The 24,878-nt window shown below is 41.8% G+C and overlaps 1 protein-coding gene and 1 long non-coding RNA gene across 2 annotated transcripts in view; both read right to left on the bottom strand.

Moving 5' to 3' along the window:
• Window positions 1–15,171, bottom strand: part of LOC124550724 (X-ray repair cross-complementing protein 5-like) — a gene marked incomplete at its 5' end in the record, with an annotated part of 126,777 nt that extends 111,606 nt beyond the window's left edge. Inside the window, 3 exons of the mRNA XM_047125445.1 lie at window positions 3,769–3,891; window positions 13,540–13,760; window positions 15,118–15,171. Coding sequence (XP_046981401.1) covers window positions 3,769–3,891; window positions 13,540–13,760; window positions 15,118–15,171 — 398 coding nt within the window. The remainder of the gene's footprint in view (window positions 1–3,768; window positions 3,892–13,539; window positions 13,761–15,117) is intronic.
• A 2-nt stretch (window positions 15,172–15,173) lies between these two features.
• The window catches only part of LOC124550617, a 28,042-nt gene continuing 18,337 nt past the window's right edge, over window positions 15,174–24,878 (bottom strand). Inside the window, exon 3 of the long non-coding RNA XR_006967729.1 lies at window positions 15,174–15,234. This is a non-coding gene — a long non-coding RNA (uncharacterized LOC124550617). The remainder of the gene's footprint in view (window positions 15,235–24,878) is intronic.

Here is a 24,878-nt window from a genome sequence, read left to right as displayed (position 1 = left end):
ATCTGCATGCGAAATCAATTTCCAAAGCTTCTATATTACTCTATTACACAACTTAAAAGCATTGACCTCAGTAGCAATGCTTTAATCCACAAGTGAATGGCCAACATGTACTTTTCGAATGATGAATTTGGAAAAAGGCCTCTTATAATCTGGTAAATACAGTAATTATAATTGAATTCAAAAATTTAAAATGCTGTCATAATGTTCTCAGTAAGAGGTATAATCTTACGTTATAGGTTTAAAAAAATAAGACAATTATTACCGTTAGACACTGCGTATATTTCTTGAGGCATCATAGCTCACGATGTTCAAATTTCCAAGACTATATTCACCTAATATTTGAGAATGAAGGCACTTAGCAAACTCCAACAAATTTTACACACACACACACAGACAGAGAGAGAGAGAGAGAGAGAGAGAGAGAGAGAGGGAGGGGGGGGGGGGGGGGGGGTGGAGGAGGGAGGAGGGAAGGAGGAAAGATGTTTACTGCTTATTACATTTTCGCTGTTCATGGAGTAAAACTACCAACTCAGGCACAAATTTTAATTTATTGCTTTTTTACAACTAATTTGATTCACAACATATATTTATAACAATATTCACTTATACTGCCGAATGTACCTACAGAATTATATCAATGTCCAGGACATGGTTCAGGAGATAGACTTCATAAACACTGATATGCGTGGAAAAAAAGCTGTTCTTAAAATGGAGAGCAAATTACTCAGACTGTACGCATGGAGTGTTTGTATAGTAACAGGAATCGGACATGACCAGGAGACACAGAAGCCGAGGGCATCAATGACGAGTCACCAAAAACCACGGAAAGACAACAGCAGTGCTGGACAAATGATGACAGAATGGTAAATACAGACAGTGAACGAAACAGAGAGTCTAGACGTAGCAGTATCAAGAACTGAGCAATGCTGAATACAACACGAGAGTGCAGTTGGAAGACAACTGAAGATCAGGCCTCTGCGCAGTTAGCTTTATAGTGCGGCCACAGGTGCAGATAGGCGGGTGTGGATGGTGTAGTCCGTGCCTACCACTGCGGCAGCAACAGCAGTGCTCACAAAGATTAGAAGTGCCACTTAGCGGCTGTTGTCTAGGTCCATGCGTTCTGGTGGGCTCTCGAACACTTCGGGCCGGGATACCAGAGTTTGATAATGAGAGCACTTATCAATTCATTAGTTTACGGGTAAACAATCCAAACTAATAAAATCAACATATTAGGATTTTGCCTCTTCAGTCAGAAATGTTTTACATGCTCAGAAATGTTTTACATGCTTCACATCTAATATTCACAACATGTCTTTTTTAAAGTAATCAGACATTTGAAGCTATTTCATACACGAGAGTTTGATTTTTTACACAATCAGGGGAGAGTGTGTTACTTGTTGGGACTATTTGGAATGGCGAGTAAAGCATAGCTGTTTGGTAGTTCTACAGGCTCTTCAATGAGTGACTTCAGCTGGTTATCGAATACATGAAGAAAATTGTGGACACTCTCTTTCATGGTGAATTCAGGCCATCCTCAATGATAAACTACGTTCACTGAAACAAGAGGTGGCCCATAAACAGATCGAAGCGTGTGACCACAGCGCTGCCTTTGAGGAGTGAACAATCTGATAGTACGCTTCACCTTAAAAGATGTGGATACAGCAAGTGAGGTCAACATGTCAGTTTTGAGTCTACCCAAGAAGCGATCAAAGAAGAAGCCGTTAAGATCTTCAGACAAACACGTGGCTCTGTATTGAAGGAGCTACTGTCTCCAGAGCTGTCAATGACTGATATTGTTTTGTAAACAGCTGCATCTACAGATGTTGGTTGCTTTTCAGTGTATGTTGTGATAAGTAAGTACAAGGCCAAACACTCTTTTTGAAATTTCCAGAAAAAGAAAAACCGTGACAGAAGCTTCCAGAAAGTGTTGATGACTACAGCAGAAATGTGTTACGAAGGAAGTACATGATTTTTTTTTTGTAAAGAGCTGCCAACAACTAACAGGTGTTTGCTGCCATGAACGAAAATCCAGATTTGTGCATTTTTGGTGAACTAAATTTTATAAATTAATTTTAAATACGTTCAGTGTGGATGCAATAGCATGCTAAAATACAGCGGTGATATCATTTTACAGGGGCAGCATTATCTGCAAACCACTGTTGTTGTTGTTGTTGTGGTCTTCAGTCCTGAGACTGGTTTGATGCAGCTCTCCATGCTACTCTATTCTGTGCAAGCTTCTTCATCTCCCAGTACCTATTGTAACCTACATCCTTCTGAATCTGTTTAGTGTATTCATCTCTTGGTCTCCCTCTACGATTTTTACCCTCCGCGCTGCCCTCCAGTACTAAATTGGTGATCCCTTGATGCCTCAGAATATGTCCTACCAACTGATCCCCTCTTCTAGTCAAATTGTGCCACAAATATCTCTTCTCCCCAATTCTATTCAATACCTCCTCATTAGTTATGTGATCTACCCATCTAATCTTCAGCATTCTTCTGTAGCACCACATTTCGAAAGCTTCTATTCTCTTCTTGTCTAAATTATTTATCGTCCATGTTTCACTTCCATACATGGCTACACTCCATACAAATACTTTCAGAAACGACTTCCTGACACTTAAATCTATACTCAATGTTAACAAATTTCTCTTCTTCAGAAACACTTTCCTTGCCATTGCCAGTCTACATTTTATATCCTCTCTACTTCAACCATCATCAGTTATTTTGCTCCCAAAATAGCAATATTCATTTACTACTTTAAGCGTCTCATTTCCTAATCTAATTCCCGCAGCATCACCCGATTTAATTCGACTACATTCCATTATCCTCATTTTGCTTTTGTTGATGTTCCTCTCATATCCTCCTTTCAAGACACTGTCCATTCCGTTCAGCTGCTCTTCCAGGTCCTTTGCCGTCTCCAACAGAATTACAATGTCATGGGCGAACCTCAAAGTTTTTACTTCTTCTCCATGGATTTTAATTCCTATTCCAAATTTTTCTTTTGTTTCCTTTACTGCTTGCTCAATATACAGATTGAATAACATTGGGGATAGGCTACAACCCTGTCTAACGCCATTCCGAACCACTGCTTCCCTTTCATGTCCCTCGACTCTTATAACTGCCATCTCGCTTCTTTACAAATTGTAAATAGCCTTCGCTCCCTGTATTTTACCCCTGCCACCTTCAGAATTTGAAAGAGAGTATTCCAGTCAACAATAACACTATAAATCCTCAAAATCAGCATCTGTTTCTGGGTTATCCAGCAGAAACAAGCGCCACCCAGGTAAAGGAAAAGACCTGACTGTCACACACATTTGACCAAAGTAGGTTCCATCGAAGGCTGTTTGTGGACTTTAAATCTAAGAGTACAGATTCTTATGAGATGTGCGTAGATATGCTCGAGAAGTTGTTTCAAGATTTTCTTCCTCAGCTTCAAGAAAATGAAGTTCGTATTCTTGATAATGCATCATACCATCCTTGTAGAAAAGAAAAAGTTCCTAATGCTAATTCTAATAAGCATGATAGCTCAGAAGGGTTAAAATCCAATAATAGCTGAAGAAAGTACTATGAGGCATCTTCAAAAAAAAAGAGGTACTGCACAACAAATACGCAGTAGACAAAATGGCTAGGAACACAGGGAAAACTTTTGAATTCCACTACAACACTGACACTAAATTAGTCTGATGAATTTTGGGCATGATGAACTTTTTGTCCAATGTGCTTACGTATTCCACAATTTTCCAACAAAAAGTGGTGAAATATACTTACATGGCAACAAACGAAACATTCATGGAATTCAACTCATATATTATTCCATCAACATATTGGTCATCAACATCACCAGCACAGTCACTAATCAACACCAATTTAGTTCTCGTGAACTTTTTACCCCTGTTGACAGAAATGTGGTTCATTTGTCAATGAGAATTTTTAATCACACAGTTAAATAAAGTAACAGCACTGCAGGAGAAAACATCTATGAAAAATAACCAAATCTAAGATATGATGATTATAGTTGAATTCTAGCAGTCTGTGAATTACTAAACAAAATATATAAATCACTAGACATACAGGGTAAACACGACCTCCATCCACAAGTTTTTGGAGGTTGTTCAGTGATATTTTCTGAGTAGGCTATGAGTTGATTCTTGCACAGAAGAAAACAGCAACCAGCCACTGTTAACAATGCTTTTTATTGACAGATCTACATCTACATCTATGTGATTACTCTGCTATTCACAATAAAGTGAATGGCAGAGGGTTCAATGAACACCTTCAAACTGTCTCTCTACCGTTCCACTGTTGAGCAGCACACAGGAAAAACAAGCCCTTAAATTTTTCTGTGTGTGCCCTGATTTCTCTTATTTTATTGTGATGATCATTTCTCCCTATGTAGGTGGGTGACAACAGAATGTTTTCGCAATTGGAAGAGACAACTGGTGATTGAAATTTCATGAGAGGATCCTATTGCAATGAAAAATGCCTTTGTTTTAATGATTGCCACTCCAATTCACGTATCATGTCTGTGGCACCATCTCCCCTATTTGTGATAGTGCAAAACGAGCTGCCCTTCTTTGAATACTCCAGAATAGGGTGGACAAGCAAGGTGTAACCAATCTCTTTAGTAGAACTGTTGCAACTTCTAAGTGTTCAGCCAATGAATTGCAGTCTTTGCTTTACCCACAACATTATCTATGTGATCGTTCCAATTTAGGTTATTTGTAATTATAACACCTAAGTATTTAGCTGAATTCACAGCCTTAAAATTTGTGTGACTTATCACGTAGTTGAAATTTAGTGGATTTCTTTTAGTACTCATGTGAATAACTTCACACTTTTTTTTTTAAATTAAGGGTCAATTGCCACTTTTCGCACCATACAGATACCTTATCTAAATCATTTTGCAATTCATTTTGGACATCTGATGACTTTACAGGATGGTAAATGACAGGAACAATAGAGGTCCTGTAACACTTCCTTGGGGAATGCTGGATGTTATTTCTATTTTACTCAATGACTTTCTGTCAATTACTACGAATGTGACCTTTCTGACAGGAAATCATGAATCCAGTCACACAACTGAGGCGATATTCCATAGGCACACAGTTTGGTTAGAAGACGCTTGTGAGAAACAGTGTCGAAAGCCTTCTGGAAATCTAAAAATATGGAATCAATTTGACGACCCCTGTTGATAGCACTCATTACTTCATGAGTATAAATAGCTAGTTGTGTTTCACAAGAATGATGTTTTCTGAATCCATGCTATGTGTCAATAAATCATTTTCTTCGAGGTAACTGATAAAGTTCGAACACAGTATCTGTTTCAAAACCCTACTGCAAATCGCCGTTAGTGATATAGGCCTGTAATTCAGCGGATCACTCCTATTTCCCTTTTCAGGTATTGGTGCGACTTGAGCAATTTTCCAGTCTTTAGGTATGGAACTTTCTATGAGCGAGCGGTTGTATATACTTGCTAAATATGGAGCTATTGTATGAGCTACTCTGAAAGGAACCTGACTGGTATACAATCTGGACCAGAGGCCTTGTCTTTATTAAGTGATTTACACTGCTTTGCTACACTGAGGATATCTACTTGTTTGTTTCTCATCTTGGCTGTTGTTCATGATTGGATCAGGAATATTTACTTCATCTTCTTTGGTGAAGGAGTTTTGGAAGACCTTGTTTATCATGCAGTGAAGATATTTATTGCATCTTGTCACTGGTTTGCTTTATGTATGACCAGAATCTCTTTGGGTTTTCTGCCAGATTTTGAGACAGAGTTTCGTTGTGGAAATTATTAAAAGCATCTCGCACTGAAGTATGTGGTATATTTCGAACTCTGCAAAACTTTACCAGTCTTGAGGATTGTGTTCTTTTAAATTTGGCATGTTTTTTTCATTGCTTCTGCAACAGCGATCCGACCCGTTTTGTATACCATCGGTGATCAGTACCATAACTTATTAATTTATGTTGTACGTATCTCTCAATTGCTGTCGATACTATCTCTTTGAAATCATTCCACATGTTTTCTACATTACGTGATCAGATAGGAAGGAGTGGAGACTGTCTCTTAAAAAGGTGTTAAGAGAATTTTTATCGACCTTTTTTTTTTTTGCCTAGCAGCAACTGCCTTGTGGTCGCTAATCCCTGTATTTGTCATGATACTCTCTATTACTCCAGGATTATTTGTTGTTAAGAGATCAAGTATGCTTTTGCAACCATTTACACTTCGAGTGGGCTCATGAACCAATTGTTCAGAATAATTTTCTGAGAAAGCATTCAGTACAATTTCGGATGACGTTTTATGCTTGCTGCTGGCTTTAAACGTATAATTTTTCCAGCATATCGTGGGTAGATTGAAGTAACCACCGATTACCTGTATGAGTGGGGTACCTATTTGAAATGAGACTAAAGTTTCCTTTGAACTGTTCAGCAACACAAGTAGTTCTGTACCAGTTTTGGACTGATTGGTCATTCTCAGACTGCTATTTATATTTAGGCGCATATTTGCTGGTGTTTATGTTAGCTTTTTGCTCTTTATTTGCCTTTGTGTAGTGTGTTGAGGTTTTGCTGTAAAGCAATTTATGTGCAGTAATGTCTGTTAACGCCACAGAAAATCCACTGGAATTTATAGTTGATTACACACAAAGAAGTCATGGCATTCCACTTCAAAATATTATTTCAATAAAAATCTGAGAAGTGGTGTCCTGAGCATCAAGTATTAGATAAAATGTCTACAATATAGCGAAGATGCTGAGTTGCAGATAAGCACAACAAAAAGACTGTCGCAAATATAGCTTTTGGCCAGTCAAGCCTCCGTCAAAATTAGACAACAAACACACACATACATACACACGCAAACACAACTCACACACACATGACTGCAGTCTCAGGCAACTGAGGCCACGCCCACACTGTGAGCAGCAGCACCAGTGCATGATGGGAGTGGTGACTGGGTGTGGGTAAACAGGAGGCTGGGGTGGGGAAGGGGAGGGATAGTATGGTTGGTGTGGTGGACAGTGACGTGCTGTTGGGGAGCGCGCAGGGACGAGGTGGAAAGAGGGTAGAGCAGCTATGTGCAGTCGGGAGGTTAGATGGAGGGCAGCGAAGAGGGTGGGAGGGGGGGGGGGGGGGATAGCGGAAAATGAGAGAGGTAAAAAGACTAGGTGTGATGGAGGAATGAGGGCTGTGTAGTGCTGGAATAGGAACAGAACAGGGGCTGGATGGGCGAGGACAATGACTAACGAAGGTTGAGGCCACGAGGGTTAACGGAACGTAGGGTATATTGCAGGGAAAGTTCCCACTTGCAGAATTCAGAAAAGCTGGTGTTGGTGGGAAGGATCAATATGGTACAGGTTGTGAAGCAATCATTGAAATGAAGGATGTCATGTTTGGCAGCATTTTCAGCAATAGGGTGGTCCACTTGTTTCTTGGCCACAGTTTGTCGGTGGCCATTCATGTGGACAGACAGCTTGTTGGTTGTCATGCCTGCATAGAATGCAGCACAGTGGTTGCAGCTTAGCTTGTAGACCACATGACTGGTTTCACAGGTAGCCCTGCCTTTGATGGGTTAGGTGATGTTTGTGACCGGACTGGAATAGGTGGTGGTGGGAGGATGTATAGGACAGGCCTTGCATCTAGGTCTATTACAGGGGGATGAGCCATGAGGTAACGGGAGGGGAGCAGGGGTTGTGTAGAGATGAATGAGTATATTGTGCAGGTATGGTGGACGACGGAATACCACTTTGGGAGGGGTGGAAAGGATAGTGGCCAGGACATTTCTCACTTCAGGACACAATGAGAGGTAGTGGAAACCCTGGCACAGAATGTAATTCAGTTGCTCCAGTCCTGGGTGATACTGAGTTACGAGGCGAATGCTCCTCTGTGGCCAGGCGGTGGGACATGGGAGGTGGTAGGAGACTGGGAATATAAGGCATGGGAGATTTGTTTTTGCACAAGTTTGGGAGGATAATTGGATAATTACAGATTGTGAAGGCTTCAGTGAGGCCTTCAGTATATTTCGAGAGGGACCACTTGGCACTGCAGATGCGACAACCACAGGCGGCTCAGGTGTAAGGAAGGGACTTCTTGGCATGGAATGGGTAGCAGCCGTCAAAGTGGAGGTATTGCTGGTGGTTAGTAGGTTTGATATGGATGGAGGTATTGATGTAGCCATCTCTGAGGTGGAGTTGGCTTGTTGGGTTGAGTAGGACCAGGTGAAGCAAATGGGGGAAGTTGTTGAGGTTCTGGAGGAATGTGGATAAGGTATCCTCACCCTCAATCAAAGTCACAAAGATGTCATCAAGGGATCTGAACCAGGCGAGGGGTTTAGGATTCTGGGTGTTTGGGAAGGATTCCTCTACTAGGTGGCCCATGAAGAAGTTGGCACTGGATGGTGTCATGTGGGTGCCCATAGTTGTACCTCAAATTTGTTTGTAAGTAATACCTTCAAAGGAGAAGTAATTGTGGGTGAGGATATAGTTGGTAATGGCGTTTAGGAAGGAGGTTGCTTTGGAATCTGTGGGGCCTTGAGAAGGTAGTGTTCAATAGGGGTAAGGCCATGGGCATTAGGGATGTTAATGTAAAGGGAGGTGGCATCAACATTGATAAGCAAGGCACCATGTGGTAAAGGGACAGGAACTGTGGAGAGTCGGTGGAAGAAATGGTTGGTATCTTTTACAGATTCCGGGTAATAGGTTGAAGGTGTTGTTCATTCCATCCTGGATTTTCCATTATTTGATAAAAGGTCTACAATCATATTGCTGTAAATAATGCAGTACCATAAGTCTCAAAGTAGGAAAACAGAGAACAATAAGACCACAAATTTATGAAAAGTGTATCTGAAAGCAGTAGACGAACATTCGTGCTATGGTGACTTAATAGCACAAAATTGAAGATTCTGACATCTGAACAAAAGAAATGACGGAGCATGTGTAGCTCCTCAACAAAGCATTAGAAATTGAAATGTAAGGACATCAATGATGCAAAAAAAAAAAAAAAAAAAAAAAAAAAAAAAAAAAAAAAAAAAAAAAGTGGATTCCAGAGTCTGACATTCACGAATTTGTCAAATCAGAGTATGTTAATCTACATACAATCTTTCATGATTAAAATTGTGCAAACACATTTTTTACAAGATAAAATACAAATGTCACGCTGAAAGTTAAATAACTTTCACTTATCAATCAAGAAACTCTCCCCTAAACTATTTCTTGTTTAAGGAATAGTAATTGAAACGCTTCATTTTGAAATGGGAAATAAATAGTTCAAACTGATATATTTGTTGCCAGTTACCAGCAAACATAATGTTGTTGCTGGCCTTACTGCTGCAGTTTCCCAAGCACAAAATCTAAAATCTCAATGTAATATTCTGAAATTTGCAGCCACAAAGTTGTCGTCACTTTGTCTTTCTTGTGCCTCTGTTACTTAGATACTTCATTATCCATAGAAGTCTCCACGTTTTCTTTTTCTGTCACCTTTTCATTGCAATAAATGCAGCACAAACTCCCAAGCAAAGAAGAGGATCTACAGTAAACTGCTCATACAACAAGGCAACACTTCAACACAAGACCGCCCGTGCATGCATGCGTGCGTCTCTTTCACAAATTTTTGTAAATGCATTTTTGTCACCATACATCTGCAACTAAGCATGAGGAAAAAGGCACTGTGTGCACATATCTCAAGAGTCATCAGGCACATTTCTTTGGTGCTTTGGCAGATAACTGCAATTTTGTTTCATAACTTGAAGCTGGAGTTGGCTGATACAATGCTCATAACATCTTTCATGCAACTCCCAGTGTCAATGGAAACCATCGGTTTGTTTTCCAAAGAACAACCAGCACTAGCAGCAACTCACGTGCCGCCCTGTCCCGCGTTGTCTGCTATTGCCACACAGCAGTGCTAATCGGTCGCTGCTGGAGTACTGGTTACTCTTCATATTTTTCTGTCCATGTTAACACGTATCGCTATACTAACTATCGAACTAGACTAACTTCGAGCTGCTCTACCAAATGGTCAGGAAAATTCTGCTTTATGAATCATTTTGTTTGTATTAGGGAAGAAACAGATGCTTTCAGTTGAAACTGGTTATCACATGAAACATATGTGAGCAGTATTTCTCTGGGCACCTAAACATCGCAAAAACAAAATTGCAAATATCTGCTGAAATTCTGGAAAAATGCACAGGACAACCCTTAGGAGAGACATCGTGTTGAGGTATGTGTATCTGGCTGGAACAAATGAGTGCTGAATGTACAGTCTCTGCATGACAGAACTGCAATATTAATTATTAAATTCTTGGGGTCCACAGTGTGACTACATACAATTACAGGGCTGTACACAGAGTAATACAACAGCCAGATGCAAAAGTACTGTGAGGTGGTTGGTGTTGCAGCAGGATCAGCTATACATAGCACTGTGGTGTCGTTCTTCCATTTCATTCAGTAATGCCATACTCTGAGTGCATAATGATCAACTATTCACAAGTAAAGCTATTCATATTGTTGTATCACATAACTAATGAGAAGGTACAGAATAGAGCTGGGGAAGAAAGAAATTTGTTGACAAACAACTTGACCTAAAGAAAGGATTGGTTGACTGGACACATTTTGAGGCATCAATGAATTCAATGTAGTACTGGAGGGAAGTGTGGTGGGTAAAAACTATAGAAAGAGACCAAGAGATGAATACGATATGTTGCTTTAATAGGATATAGGTTGCAGTAGTTAAACAGAGATGAAGAGCCTTACATAAAACAGAGTAGCATGGGAGGTGCCTCAAAACAGTCTTTGGACAGAAGATGCAACATCGTTGTGTATCATCTACAACTAACACTACCAGAAAAACAAACCTGAGGCAAAACGAAGTAGGACTCAAAGCTAACTTGAGGATGAAGTGCAAACTGGGGCTATTGTTGTCAACAGCAAGCACCTTGAGTGAATGGAACAGGTTTGTTTCAAAACAAGATACAAAGAGCATACCACCAATGTTTGCACTGTTCTGCAGGTATCTTCAGTGCAACACAGATATGAAGATATATGGGGGTTACAAATCAAATGCTATGGATTTACCCTGTAATAAGCCACTGGAGGCAGTGCGTCCCTCATAGCAAAATACTAAAAAAAAAAAACTTCACGAACAACCTCTAAAATCAGGGAGTTTGGGTTCAACTTGTATAATAAATACACACACATCAAAAAAAGTTTTGCATCACCTTGGCTCTGAGAGTTCCAGAACCTGAGCAGAAAATTGGAATAGGGATCAACATAAACATCATTTCTGCCCTTTCTATTCCTCATGAAAACCACACACTGCACTTTTCACCACCATACAGCAAGACTCTCAGAGGTGGTGGTCCACATTGCCATACACACCCTCCAATACCATGTAGCATGTCCTCTTGCATTGAGTCAGGCCTGTATTTGTCATGGCATACCATCCACAAGTTCATCAAGGCACTGTCAGTCCAGACTGTCCCACTCCTCAACGGAGATTCGCGTAGATCCCTCAGAGTGGCCGGCGGGTCACGTCATCCGTGAACAGTCCTTATCAATCTATCCCAGGCAAGTTTGATAGGGTTCATGTCTGGAGAAGAAGTCATTCACAAGATATGCATGACGGGGGCGCGAACTGCCATCCATGAAGATGAATGCCTCACCAATACGCTGCCAATATGGTTGCACTATCAGTCAGAGGATGGCATTCACCTATCGTACAGTCATTACGGCGCCTTCCGTGGCCACCAATGGCGTATGTCGGCACCATATAATGCCCCCCAAAACAGCAGGGAACCTCCACCTTGCAGCACTTGCTGGACTGTCCGTCTAAGGTATTCAGCCTGACCGGGTTACTTCCAAACACACTTCCAACAATTGTATAGTTGAAGGCATATATGACACTCATCGGTGGTGAGGACGTGATGCCAATCCTGAGTGGTCCATTCGGCATGTTGCTGGGCTCACCTGTACTGCGCTGCACGGTGTCGTGGCTGCAAAGATGGATCTTGCCATGAATGTCTGGAGTGAAGTTGTGCATTGTGCAGCCTATTGTGCACAGTTTGAGTCATAACACGATGTCCTGTGGCTGCACGAAAAGCATTATTCAACATGGTGGCCTTACTGTCAGGGTTCCTCTGAGGCATTATCTGTAGGCAGCGGTCATCCACTGCAATAGCAGCCTTCGGACAGCCTGAGCGAGGCATGTCATCGACAGTTCCTGTCTCTCTGTATCTCCTCCATGTCTGAACAACATCGCTTTGGTTCACTCCGAGATGCCTGGACACTTCCCTTGTTGAGAGCCCTTCCTGGCACAAGGTAACATTCCGGATGCAATCGAACCGCGGTATTGACCATCTAGGCACGGTTGAACTACAGACAATCGAGCCGTGTACCATGTCCTCGGTGGAATGGCTGGAACTGATTGGCCGTCGGACGCCCTCTGTCTAATAGGCGCTGCTCAAGCATGGTTGTTTGCATCTTTGGATGGGTTTAGTGACATCTCTGAACAGTCAAAGGTACTGTGTCTGCAATACAATATCCACAGTCAGTTTATCTTCAGGGGTTCTGGGAACTGGGGTGATGCAAAACTTTTTTTGAAGTGTGCAGTTTCCTTGTTGACTTTAATCACTGTTTGGCTCTATAAAACACAGAAACTCAGTTCTCCCTATGGCACTGTGAATAATTTCAATACCAAAAAGTGAGATGAATGTTTAATTTCCACTTTTGCTTCGCATTCAATATCAGTCCCACCCGAGAGTGCAACATTACATCTTTGGTTATTTTAATTATATGTTCATTAGATTGTGGTTATAAGGTATATTTTGGTGCCTAATGTTTCAGCTCCAAATGCTGGAAACAATACATAGAAGAAGAGTAGTATGTAAGACATTGGTGGACCATGTTGGAAGAATCTGGGAATCTTAATACTTTGCAGAAGAGCGCAATCATTTGAAAATAACTTTCGGACTTTGTGCCTATTCTGACAGATATATATAAGGCACTACATTCTCAAATATTTGCATCTTTCACTGAAAAACAAGCAACTAGAGGAAAAGTTTTCTTGCCATTTGTAAAAACAGTCGCAGATCGCGACTTCCGAGTGCTATGAAGAGAAGGTATTGACATAGTGCTTAAACCAAACTGAAGACCACAACAACAGCCATACTCAAGTAAATTGCTATGCTGTGGTTTCAGTGAAATTGACAACGTTGTGGCTGCTTTCATGGTGGCCCAGTCATATTGCGGGGAAGGGAATGCCAGTGACAGGGCTGGAATTGTAGGTGACAGATGGATTTTTGCCAAAGCCTTGTATCAATACCTCCTTAATTATTGAGCTGAACAGAAAACTGTAAAAAACATTCATATAGTAAAAACACACAAAAAATTTTCCTAATTCTGCAGGTATTGTGCCTTCTGTTTCTTTTTCATTACAAAAACATATTGATTCAAGTTTATAAAGTCACAACTATGTCACTGTGATTTGTGTAACACACATTCTGTAACATGTTCCAAGAATGTAACGAAACAGACAGCTTTAGATACTTACTCTAGTTCATCTTTCAAGACATGCATGCCAACAACAACACCATCTATCCAGTCTGTTTTTATTTCACTTTCATGTAAAGATTTCTCCACAAAGGATATCATCTGCCATGTAGGCAGTGCAAGAGGAAATTCCACACTCACGTTTGGATAATCAAGTGGATTCTGTGTCTTGTCAGAACCAAGTACAATCAACCCAATTTCATCTTTTCCACTGGTAAATATCTGGAAACATATTAACTGGTAAAAATATGTTTTGTTTATAACAAGGTGTATACCAATAAAAACATCAAACACAGATACTCTTTATAAAATTATTTAATTGGATAGATAAAAAAATCTACTCACCAAGCAGCGGCAGAACACACACATAAAAGACTGTTGTGATTGGCAAGCTTTTGGAGCCAGTGACTCCTCCTTCAGGCTCAAGGGTTGAAGGGGAAGGAAGAAAGGTGAAGAAAAAGGACTGGAGTGGTCTTTTCTTAGACCCAGAACTGCGGGTCAGGGGAGACTTATTGTACGGTATGAGAAGGAAAGACTGATTGTTGGGGACTGCTTCGGACAAGATTTGAAAACCTGAGAGCTTAAAGGTGGAAGACGGATAATATGCAAGACAGAGATTACTACTAAAACATTAAGCACAAGTTAATAAGAGTGACAAGCTAAGTGCATTGTTCGTAACAGATGTGGGAGGGGGAGGTGAAAAATAGAAACGGCACATCATATACCAGCCATTATGTAAACACTGTTCAGCCTTCTACATCGGCATGACTACCACCAAATTATCAGTTAGGATGAATGGGCATAGGCATAGGGTATATACTGGCAACCGCAATATCCTGTTGCAGAGCATGCTCAACAACATGACATTCGTGACCTCAGCACCTGTTTCACCAGACGCGCCATCTGGATTCTTCCTCCAGTCACCAGTTTCTCAGAACTCCGCAAGTGGGAACTAGCACTACAACATGTAATTGATTCTCGCCACCCACCTCACCTTAATTTACATTAATTTCTTCTGTCTCAGCTTTTCTTCACTGTAATTACTCTATGCTTCACTCCATTTTAGCTTTCTACATCTTTCATTGTCTTTCCCGTCTATTTTTCACTGTCCCCTCCCACGGCTGTTACGTACAATGCACATAGCTTCTAACTCTTATTAACTTATGAACAGTTGTATTAGTAATCTCTGTCTTGCTTATTACCCGTCTTCCACCTTTAAGCTCTCAGGTTTTCAAATCTCGTCCTATGCAGTCCCCAACAATCAAGTCTTTCCTTCTCATCCTGTATGGTAAGTCTCCCCTGACCCGCAGTTCTGGGTGACTTTCCCAAAATCTACCCCTTTTCCTAGACCTCCCCAGGCTTTTTCCTTCACTCTTCTTCCTTCCCCTTCAAAGCTTGTGCCTGAAGAAGCAGCCACTGGCTCTGAAAGCTTGCCAATCACAACAGTCTTTTATGTGTGTGTTCTGCTCACGCTTGGTGAGTAGATTTTTTATCTATTCAGTTAAATAATTTTATCAACAATTTATTGTTTTTGTTGTTATAGTTACTCTTTATAACCTACTTAAAATAAATCACGTACCCTCCTCTCCACAATTCTTCGAACACATAGTTTCGCCTTTTGTAAAAAATCACTGCGTTTCTGTATAACATACTTGGAGTCAAAGTGTCCAACATCTATTACAATTATAACTGCATCCTATGAAACAGAAGAAAGAAAGTCATTGTATTTATTGGCAGTATTACGCACTCAAATATTTTGAAAGAGTTCCAGTGGTATAAATTTACAATATCTTACAAATAAATATATCCTTTTATTCTTTAAATCAATTCTTAGCAATAACATAAGAGTATAAATTGCAGAATCAATGTAGCCAATTTTAATGTAATGACTGCAATACAAATACAAAATAACAGCGATACGTTATAACAAATGAGAGAGAGAGAGAGAGAGAGAGAGGCATTTAGACAATGTTTCATTACAGTGTGAAACTTAGAATTAAAATGAAGCAATAGTGAATTATTACATTCCAAAAATAATAATTATTGTGTTCTTTCACCCCAAAATAATACATTCATTAGGTAATATATACTTTTAATTTCTGAAATTTTTACAACAGTTCTGAACTTCACTGCCTCGATGAATTTATTACATGTGTCAATGAATGAGGGTTGATAACACTGCTTTAGTCATTCAATTGTTCATCATGTGATCTTCTCAATGTTCTTAATAACTTCTTATGTAAAGTTCTATCATCAAAAAGGTAATCTACGTAAGTTTTAAAAGTCGTGAATCTTTAAACAACAACTTGAAAATGGGTATATCAGTATTTTGTATACATTCTAGCACTGCTAGATTTACTTTTAAATTTTAAAGTATATGAGCAGATTGAGTGACTTTCCATCCAGAAAATTTGCTATTGGCAAGACCTCACTACAAAGAAAAATGGTCTTTCCGGAGTCAAATGCTAAAAAATTCATAAATACCAGCATTGTAAGTGATATAAACAGGTATTAAACAACAGGCATAAATATCGTTCTGCTTGACGAGAAAAGAAGTAGGTAGATGAAAGAGTAAATTGGGTGCAAGGATTGAACACAAACTCACCCAAATTGCAAAGGTAAAAAATAAATAAATAAATAACAAGAGGGTCACTGCTCTAGAATTGAGAACTGCCCCCCCCCCCCCCTCTTTCTTTTACAGGCTTGCTTTCACTTTTCAGATGAGATCATGTCCCCCATATGTGAAGAAAATAGCCAATATGTAAAGAGAATTACAGGTAAAGAGTTTTCTAGAATGAGATTTTCACTCTGCAGCATAGTGTGCACTGATATGAAACTTCCTGGCAGATTAAAACTGTGTGCCGGACCGAGACTCGAACTTGGTGATCGTAACCCCAGACCTGTGTTGCCATTATGGGAGGTAGATCTCGTATCTGGAAAGAGGAGATGACAGTTAGGGTACTATGGGCGAGCAGCTGCCATCAATTTTTGATGGTGCAGAATCCACAATAGTGGAACTGTTGCCTAGTCCAAAAGCACCTGTTACCAGTCTTACCCCGCAATAGTGTATCGAATCCATACGTAATGTCGAAACTGATAAAAAGTCCTATGAGAGATTCCTGTAATCTAGGTGGGACTGCAACAATGCAGCATATAGCCATATCAAAGTAAAGTGGACCACACCACGGTCGGTGTCGCTAAGGCATAGAAGAGCATTCAGGTGCGACCAACATGTCTGCTTTAGTTGACAAAGATGGGGAAGCCATGTCAACTAGGCATCAAAGACTGGTCCCAAAAAACACAATGACAGAAATGCATAAGGTAGGTCATGGCAGCCAAAAAATGGATTCTATGAGTGAAAGCCCAGGACTGTGCTTGGTGTATTGCTCCCTGCATTCTGCCTCCAGCAATATCCGTAGCAGACGAACAAAAATAAATGCAAAAACCATCCGTGTACAAAGATGGGGACACCGTATGTCCTGCAGCTGCCGCCAGATCATTGTTAGCCACAAAAAGGAGAGTGACACTCAAAACAGAACCTTGAGCAAGCCCCTTCTCCTGCAGGTGGGCAGCGGGGGGTGGGGGGTGGGGGGTGGGGGGTGGGGGGGGGGGAGGGGGGGGGCGTTATGGCACCATGTGGTATCATAAGATATATACGCAGATCAATGAAAACTGCAACAAGGAACTGATGCTGAGCAAAAGCTGTTCAGATAGCAGACTTCAGGTGGACTAAATTATCTACAGTAGAGCGGCCTTGGCGAAAAGCACCCTGGATCGAAGCCAAAAGATCCGGGGATTCAAGGACACAATACAACCTTCGACTAACCATATGTTCAAGTAACTTGCAGGGCATTGGGAAATCAATCTGGACAACAGCTGTCCATTTGAAGAGGCAATTTATCTGATTTCAAAATTGTAATAACGACATTTTCTCGCTACTGGGAAGAGAATTCTGCCTCGCACCAGGGATGGTTAAAGAAAGGCCAAGTACACTGATGGAAAAATTTGCAACACCAAAAAATAATTAATGTAGAGTAATGAAATTTCAGGAATACATTTGTCGAGGCAACATATGTAAAGTGATTAACATTGCAAGATTGTAGAGTAATGAAATTTCAGGAATACATTTGTCGAGGCAACATATGTAAAGTGATTAACATTGCAAGATCAGAGATCAATGTGAGTGTGAGATAAGCCACTGCAAATGTAAATGCTGGTACGCTGTTGTACAGGTGTCATGTGTCAGTTTGTGGGATGAAATTCCACGCCTATTGCACTTGGTCGATCAATATAAGGACAGTTAATGATGTTTGCGGATGGGTTGGAGCTGGAGGTAGAGCTGGTTATCGAGCAAGCCAAGGCAATATGTTACACACTATAGCATGTTGGCTTACAACAGCAGTATGTGAGCAAGTGTTATCCTGTAGGAAAACACCTCCTGGAATGCTGTTCGTGAATGGCAGCACAACGGGTCAAATAACCAGACTGACATACAAATTTGCAGTCAGCGTTCGTGGGATTCATACAGACAGTTTTGTCAGTGGAAACGCGAAAGCCATTGTCGATGCTCCAGAAGTAAAGACAATCGAGACATCGCTGAAGATGCCGCTCAGTGAGACAGGTCCGTAGAGAACTGCAATAGGTGGCAAAAGCGTCAACAAAAAGGGAGCTGGAGATGCCCAGTGGGAGACAGACCATTATAGGGTTAATGGTGATAGCAAAGAGAACAAAACTCAGAATGGAACCCTGAGACACACCATTTTCCTGGATAAAGGTGTTCAAGAAGGCAGACCCTTCATGCACCTCCAAAACTTGGTCTTTTAAAAACGTCTGAAGGAAACAGGGTAGGTGGCCACGGAAACCCCACGTGTGAAGAGTTCGGAGGGTACCAGCTCTCTAGCAGGTGTCATAGGCCTTCTCCAAATCGAAAAACTAAAGCCACTGTCAATGCTCCATGAGTAAAGAGGATCGAGACATCACTGAAGACACCACTCAATGAGACAGGTCCATGAAGAGTGGCAATAGATAGCAAAATTGTCAACAAAAAGAGAGCCGGAGATGCCCAGCAGGAGACAGGCCATTTTAATGGCGATAGCAAAGATGACGAAGATCAGGTCAGAACCCTGAGGCCTGGATAAAGGTGTCCAACAAGGCAGACCCCATACGTACCTCAAAAACTCAGTCTTTTAAAAATTCCTCAAGCAGATGGGGCAGTCGGCCCCATAGAAGGCCCATGTGTAGGGAGTACAGAGGATAATAGTCCTCCAACAAATGTTGTAGGCTTTCTCCAAATCGAAAAACACAGCCAGTCTGAGATTTCCACAGAAAACCATTCATGACATGGGTAGACAAAGTGGGCGATAGCCAGAAGGAAGGTGTCTGTCCTTACTGGGCTTGGGTATGGGTATGACAGTGGCTTCACAACAGTGTCTGGAAAACATACCCTCTGCCCAGGTCCGGTTGTACGAATCAAGCAGACAGTGCTTGCCCACAAGAGAAAGGTGCTGCAACATTTGAAAGTTAACAGTGTCTGGCCCGGGGCGGAGGATTGGGATGAAGTGAGAGCATGATCTAGCTTCCTCATAGTAAAGGCAGCACAGTAGCACTGACGATTCCGAGAAGAGAAGGGTATTGCCCAAGCCTCCCCTGCTCATTTCCAATGGAGGAAGGCAGGGTGATAGTGTAAGGAGCTCAAAATTTCTGCAAAATGGCGACCCAGGGTGTTGGAGATAGCAATAGGGTACACGATGACATCATCTGCTACTGTCAGGCCGAAAATTGGGGAATGGATCTTGCTCCCAGAGAGCCGTCAGAGGTTGGTGCACACGACGAAAGAGGGGGGTGAAACTGTTAAAAGAACTAGTGAATGAAGTTCAGCTACCTTTTTGGTTATCCCGAAGAATGCAAATTGTGTCACAGCACGCCTCAGTCCACCAAGGGACCCGGACATGGCGTGGTAAAGAGGAAGTGCGAGGAATGGAATGTTCTGCCACAGTAAGGATAATGTTTGTAAGAAATTCCACCTGGTCATCACAACTGTGGAAATCGTGTTCGTTTAAGGTTGCCAGGGAGGAGTAAAGTCTCCAGTCAGCCTTAGTAAGCTGCCATTTCGATGTGCACGGAGGTGGGGTAGGAGTCAGCAAATGGATAGCACACAGGAAATAATCACTCGAGTCGGTGTCCGAAAGAACAGACCACTTGAGACGATGTGCAGGATGGGCAGTGCAGAAGGAACGGTCCAAATGGGAATAGGTGAGCGAGGAGTCTGAAAGCAACATGGGCGTTTCTGTGTTAAAAAAGAAAAGGTTAAGTTGATTAAGAAAGTCAGCCAAGAGGGAACCTCTCGGACAGGTTCTGAAGGAGCCCCAAATGGGATGGTGCGCATTAAAGTCACCAAGCAGCAGAAATCGGTGAGGAAGCTGCCTAATAAGCTGGAGGAAGTCGACCCCGGTGACATCGAATGACGGAAAGATGTAAATGGTACAAAGGGAAAAGGTCAAGTGAGGAAGGAAAAGGCAAACTGCAACAGCTTGAAGACAGGTAGTCAGGGAGATGGGTTGACTATGAATGTCATCCCATATGAGCAGAATGACTCTCCCATGAGATGGAACGCCAACCTCAAGTGGAAGGTCAAAACAGACCAGGAAGAAATGCAAAAGCTCAAAGCAGTCGTGAGGATGCGATTCTGTTTCCTGAAGGCAGAGTACAATTGGAAGCTGTGATTCTAAAAGCAGTCATAAATCCTCTTTGTTGGATCAAAGGCTGCAAAAGTTCCATTGGAGGACAGTCACGATGAGGAAAATATGAAGAGGTGTCACCTCGGCAGCTGCCGAGTGCCAGTCTGTGAAAACTCACTGTTACAGGGCACAGAGGCAAGAGGATCCTGCTCCATGAGGTCCACAGAAGTGTCACCTTTCTTCTGCTGTCAACCTGCAGAATCCAGGGCAGAAGAAAGGTTGGTGGTGCGCACTGGCGACACGGAGGCCAGCCGGGAGAAGGTGTCACATGGCGACACCTTTAAAGAGGATCTTTGGGTCAGTGAAAGAGAAGACCATTTGCCTTTGTTGGACTTTTTCGAGCCTTTCCAGTTGGCAGAGGGAGACTCATGTGCTGGTTGGTTGGAGGGATGTAGCAAGTCTTCAAGGGAGTCTCCCTTTTGTCCTTTCTGGCCTGCCGGTTGTGTAGCTGGTGACTTGCACAAATACTCTGAGAATCAACACTAATGAGGATAGTAGTAATTCACAGTAAAGATGATTGCTGAGCCACATCCAGGCATGTAGAAAAGACAATCACATTCTCACAACTAAACTTCCGCCATACCCTTTGTCAGAAAACAAGAGCACACAGATATTCAGACAGTCACTCAGACACAACTCATGTATACGTGATCACCACCTCTGGCTGCTGCGTCAACAATCTCTGAGAATCAGATTCAAATAACCACTCCTCCCGCCTCCCTGCCTCTCGTCAGTAGCTACTAGGCTAGTGGCACGAAGTGGTGGCAGCAAGTCGAGGGGATTGGTATAAAGGGCAGAAGCAGTAAGAATAAGGGAGTAGGTAAGTGATGCACATACTCAGCTGCGCCCAGCCAGTGACGACACATGATGTCTCAGTAAACAAACAATTTCATCTACCGAGACAAAAACGAGATTTTTCCAGTGCTTTTTTCAAATTTCCCTGATACATTTGAAATTCCCTGATTTCCAGAACATGTGGCAATCCTGGAAATACACATTATTGATGTTCCATAATAATATTTACTTTATATTAATGATTAATAAAAACCATCTAAGCTGTATTATTACATATTTATTGTATTAAGACCAGATTTGTTCACTGAACATATTCAGGTTGCCTAGATGTGCAAAGTCATGACACAAATGGGCAATTTGAAGATGTTCAATCAGTGATACCAACTGCAAATATGTAATAACACATATTATCATTAACACTGGTATCAGCTATGGTGCTCAGCTTGATCAAAGTTATTAATTTGCAGTTTGTTATGAATCAGATTTTGGCTTTTTAGGGCATCCTCAGAAATGTCAACAGCTGGTTTATCACAGACTATAAAACAAATACTATTGTGGAAAATCAATGATGTAAATTTCAGCATTAATATATCTATGTTCCCTCAAGTACCAATGACATATTTCCATATAGACTGTGCACCTCTGCCTATGGTTCAGATTACAGTTTTATATTCTGCTGCAAAAGTGTAACAGTATGACAAGAGACGGACAGGCAAACAGAAATGCCCAAATCCTTAAAAATGAAGTAAAAAAATACCCCATGAGACAAGGTGTCCATAATTTATAAGAATACCTGGGTTCCGGAAGGTAAATTCTGCATACTAATAGTATTTGTATTATATAGATCCTGACTTTACCCATATATAGAGAGCTGACAGTAGTCTGTGTCCCATTACATGAATGTTTTGTTTGAAGTATTATATAAAAATAGCAGCTAAATAGTATAGGACGAGCAGTGGATATTTTCAAAACCGCTGTTTTTCCCCTGACATAACAAATCTACAAGTAATTTCATAATTATCAATTTGTGTAGAGAAGCACTAGCCATAATTTGTTGTTAGCATATTTTACAGACATAGGCAGCAGGGGATTACCAAAAGTTCTTGTTCTCTTATTTGCTTTACCCCGAGACATCTTCAAGATGGTGACACTCCTATTTCAAGTGGTTTCAATGTGGAGACCATGACATCTATCACTACACCCATGAACAAACATAAACAGGCCCTAACAAGTGGAATATTTAACACCAGGAATAAAGTGAAACTAATGGGGGAACTGCTCGAAGTAAGGGTTTTGGGCAGTGTCAATCAACACACACAACAATAAGGATCATGACACCATTTCAAAATAAATATCAACCCAAAAATTATGCACACAAAATCCTCAACAAATCCACAACAATCATCCCACCCCAAAACTGTGATAAACAGCTATTGGTATCATACATTTTGCCTGATCTAAACAGCTCCAATGAAGACAGTGATACTAGAAACCCACACACACACTGAAACTTTCACTTGGTCTATACGGCTCAAACATAGCCGGAGATACCACGAAACCACACACAAATCTAAAACCCGGTGCTGCAAATTTCACTTGACCCATGTAGATCAACCAAGAGAAACAATACTACCAACTGCCACAAATCAATACCACCAGACCACACTCCATAAAACCCACCGATGTAAGCAACAAATAAATACCATCAAAAAATAATACCAAATTAATCAAACATAAATTGCCTCAATGAACCGCAAACAAATCCACTACACTCTTACAGAAAGGAAAAAGGTCTTACCAACCACAGCTTCCCCCCCTCCACTCACCACTCTCTCTCTCTCTCTCTCTCTCTCTCTCTCTCTCTCTCTCTCTCTCTCTCTCTCACACACACACACACACACACACACACACACACACACACACACACACACACACACCTAAGCATCACTTATCAAACAACTGATGCCCATCCCACACTTACATACACACATCAAAAAAAGCTTTGCATCACTCCGGTTCCCAGAGTTCCTGAACCTGTGCAGAAATTTGCAATAGAGATCAACATCATTTCCACCCTCTCTATTGATCATGAAAACCACACATTGCATGTTGTACCACCATACAGCGAGACCCTCAGAGGTGTTGGTCTAGACTGCTGTACACACTGGTTCCTCTGATACCCAGTAGCACGTCCTCTTGCATTCATGCATGCCTGTGTTTGTCGTGGCATACTATCCACAAGTTCATAAAGGCACTGTCAGTCCAGATTGTCCCACTCCTCAACGGCGATGCGGCGAAGATCCCTCAGAGTGGTTGGCAGGTCACATTGCCCATAAAAGCCCTTTCCAATCTATCCCAGGCATCTTCCATAGGGTTCATGTCTGGAGAACATACTGGCCACTCTAGTCGAGTGATGTCATTATCCTGAAGGAAGTCATTCACAAGATGTGCACAATGGGGATGCGAAATGTCATCCATGAAGACGAAAGCCTCGCCAATATGTTGCCGATACGATTGCACTATTGGTCGGAGGATGGCATTCACTTATAGCACAGCTGTCACGGTGCCTACCATGACCACCAGCAGTGTGCATCAGCCCCACATAATCCCACCCAAAACAGCAGGGAACCTCCACGTCGCTTCACTCGTTTGACAGTGTGTATAAGAGTTCAACGTGACCGGGTTGCCTCCAAACACATCTCTGACAATCGTCGGAAGGCATATGTGACACTCATTGGTGCAGAGAACGTGACGCCAATCCTGAGCAGTCCAATTCAGCTTGTTGCTGGGCTCATCTGTACCGTGCTGCACGGTGTTGCAGTTGCAAAGATGGACCTCGCCATGGATGTGTGGAGTGAAACTGCGCATCATGCAGTGCAGCCTATTGCACACAGTTTGAGTCATAACATGACGTCCAGTGACTGCACGAAAAGCATTATTCAACATGGTGGCATTGCTGTCAGGGTTCCTCAGAGCCATAATCCGTAGGTAGCAGTCACCCACTGCAGTAGTAGCCCTCGGGTGGCCTGAGCGAGGCATGTCATCGACAGTTCCTGTCTTTCTGTATCTCCTCCATGTCCGAACAACATTGCCATGGTTCACTCCGAGATGCCTGGACACTTCCCTTGTTGAGAGCCCTTCTTGGCACAAAGTAATAATGCGGATGCAATCGAACTGCAGTATTGATCATCTAGGCATTGTTGAACTACAGACAACATGAGCCGTGTACCTCCTTCCTGGTGGAATGACTGGAATTGATCGGCTGTCGGTCCCCCTCCGTCTAATAGGTGCTGCTCGTGCATGGTTGTTTACATCTTTGGGCGAGTTTAGTGACATCTCTGAACACTCAAAGGGACTGTGTCTGTGATATAACATTCACAGTCAACGTCTATCTTCAAGAGTTCTCGGAACTGGGGTGATGCAAAACTATTTTTGATGCATGTGTACAATAGTACTTGTTTCAAATATATTTAAAAAAAAGATGATGTGACTTACTATACGAAAGCACTGGTAGGTCGATAGAAACACAAACAAACACATACATACACACAAAATTCTAGCTTTCGCAACCAATGGTTGCTTCATCAGGAAAGAGGGAAGGAGAGGGGAAGACGAAAGGATGTGGGTTTTAAGGGAGAGGGTAAGGAGTCATTCCAATCCTGGGAGCGGAAAGACTTACCTTAGGGGGAAAAAAGGACAGGTATACACTCGCACACACACACATATCCATCCGCACATACACAGACACAAGCAGACATTTGTCTAGCTTGTGAAAAGTGAGTGAGTTGCCTTTCCGGAGGTGGGAAAC

This window comes from Schistocerca americana, chromosome 9, assembly GCF_021461395.2.
Source record: "Schistocerca americana isolate TAMUIC-IGC-003095 chromosome 9, iqSchAmer2.1, whole genome shotgun sequence".
NCBI classification, from domain to species: Eukaryota; Metazoa; Arthropoda; class Insecta; order Orthoptera; family Acrididae; genus Schistocerca; species Schistocerca americana.
This window is presented reverse-complemented; position numbering and strand designations above follow the sequence as displayed.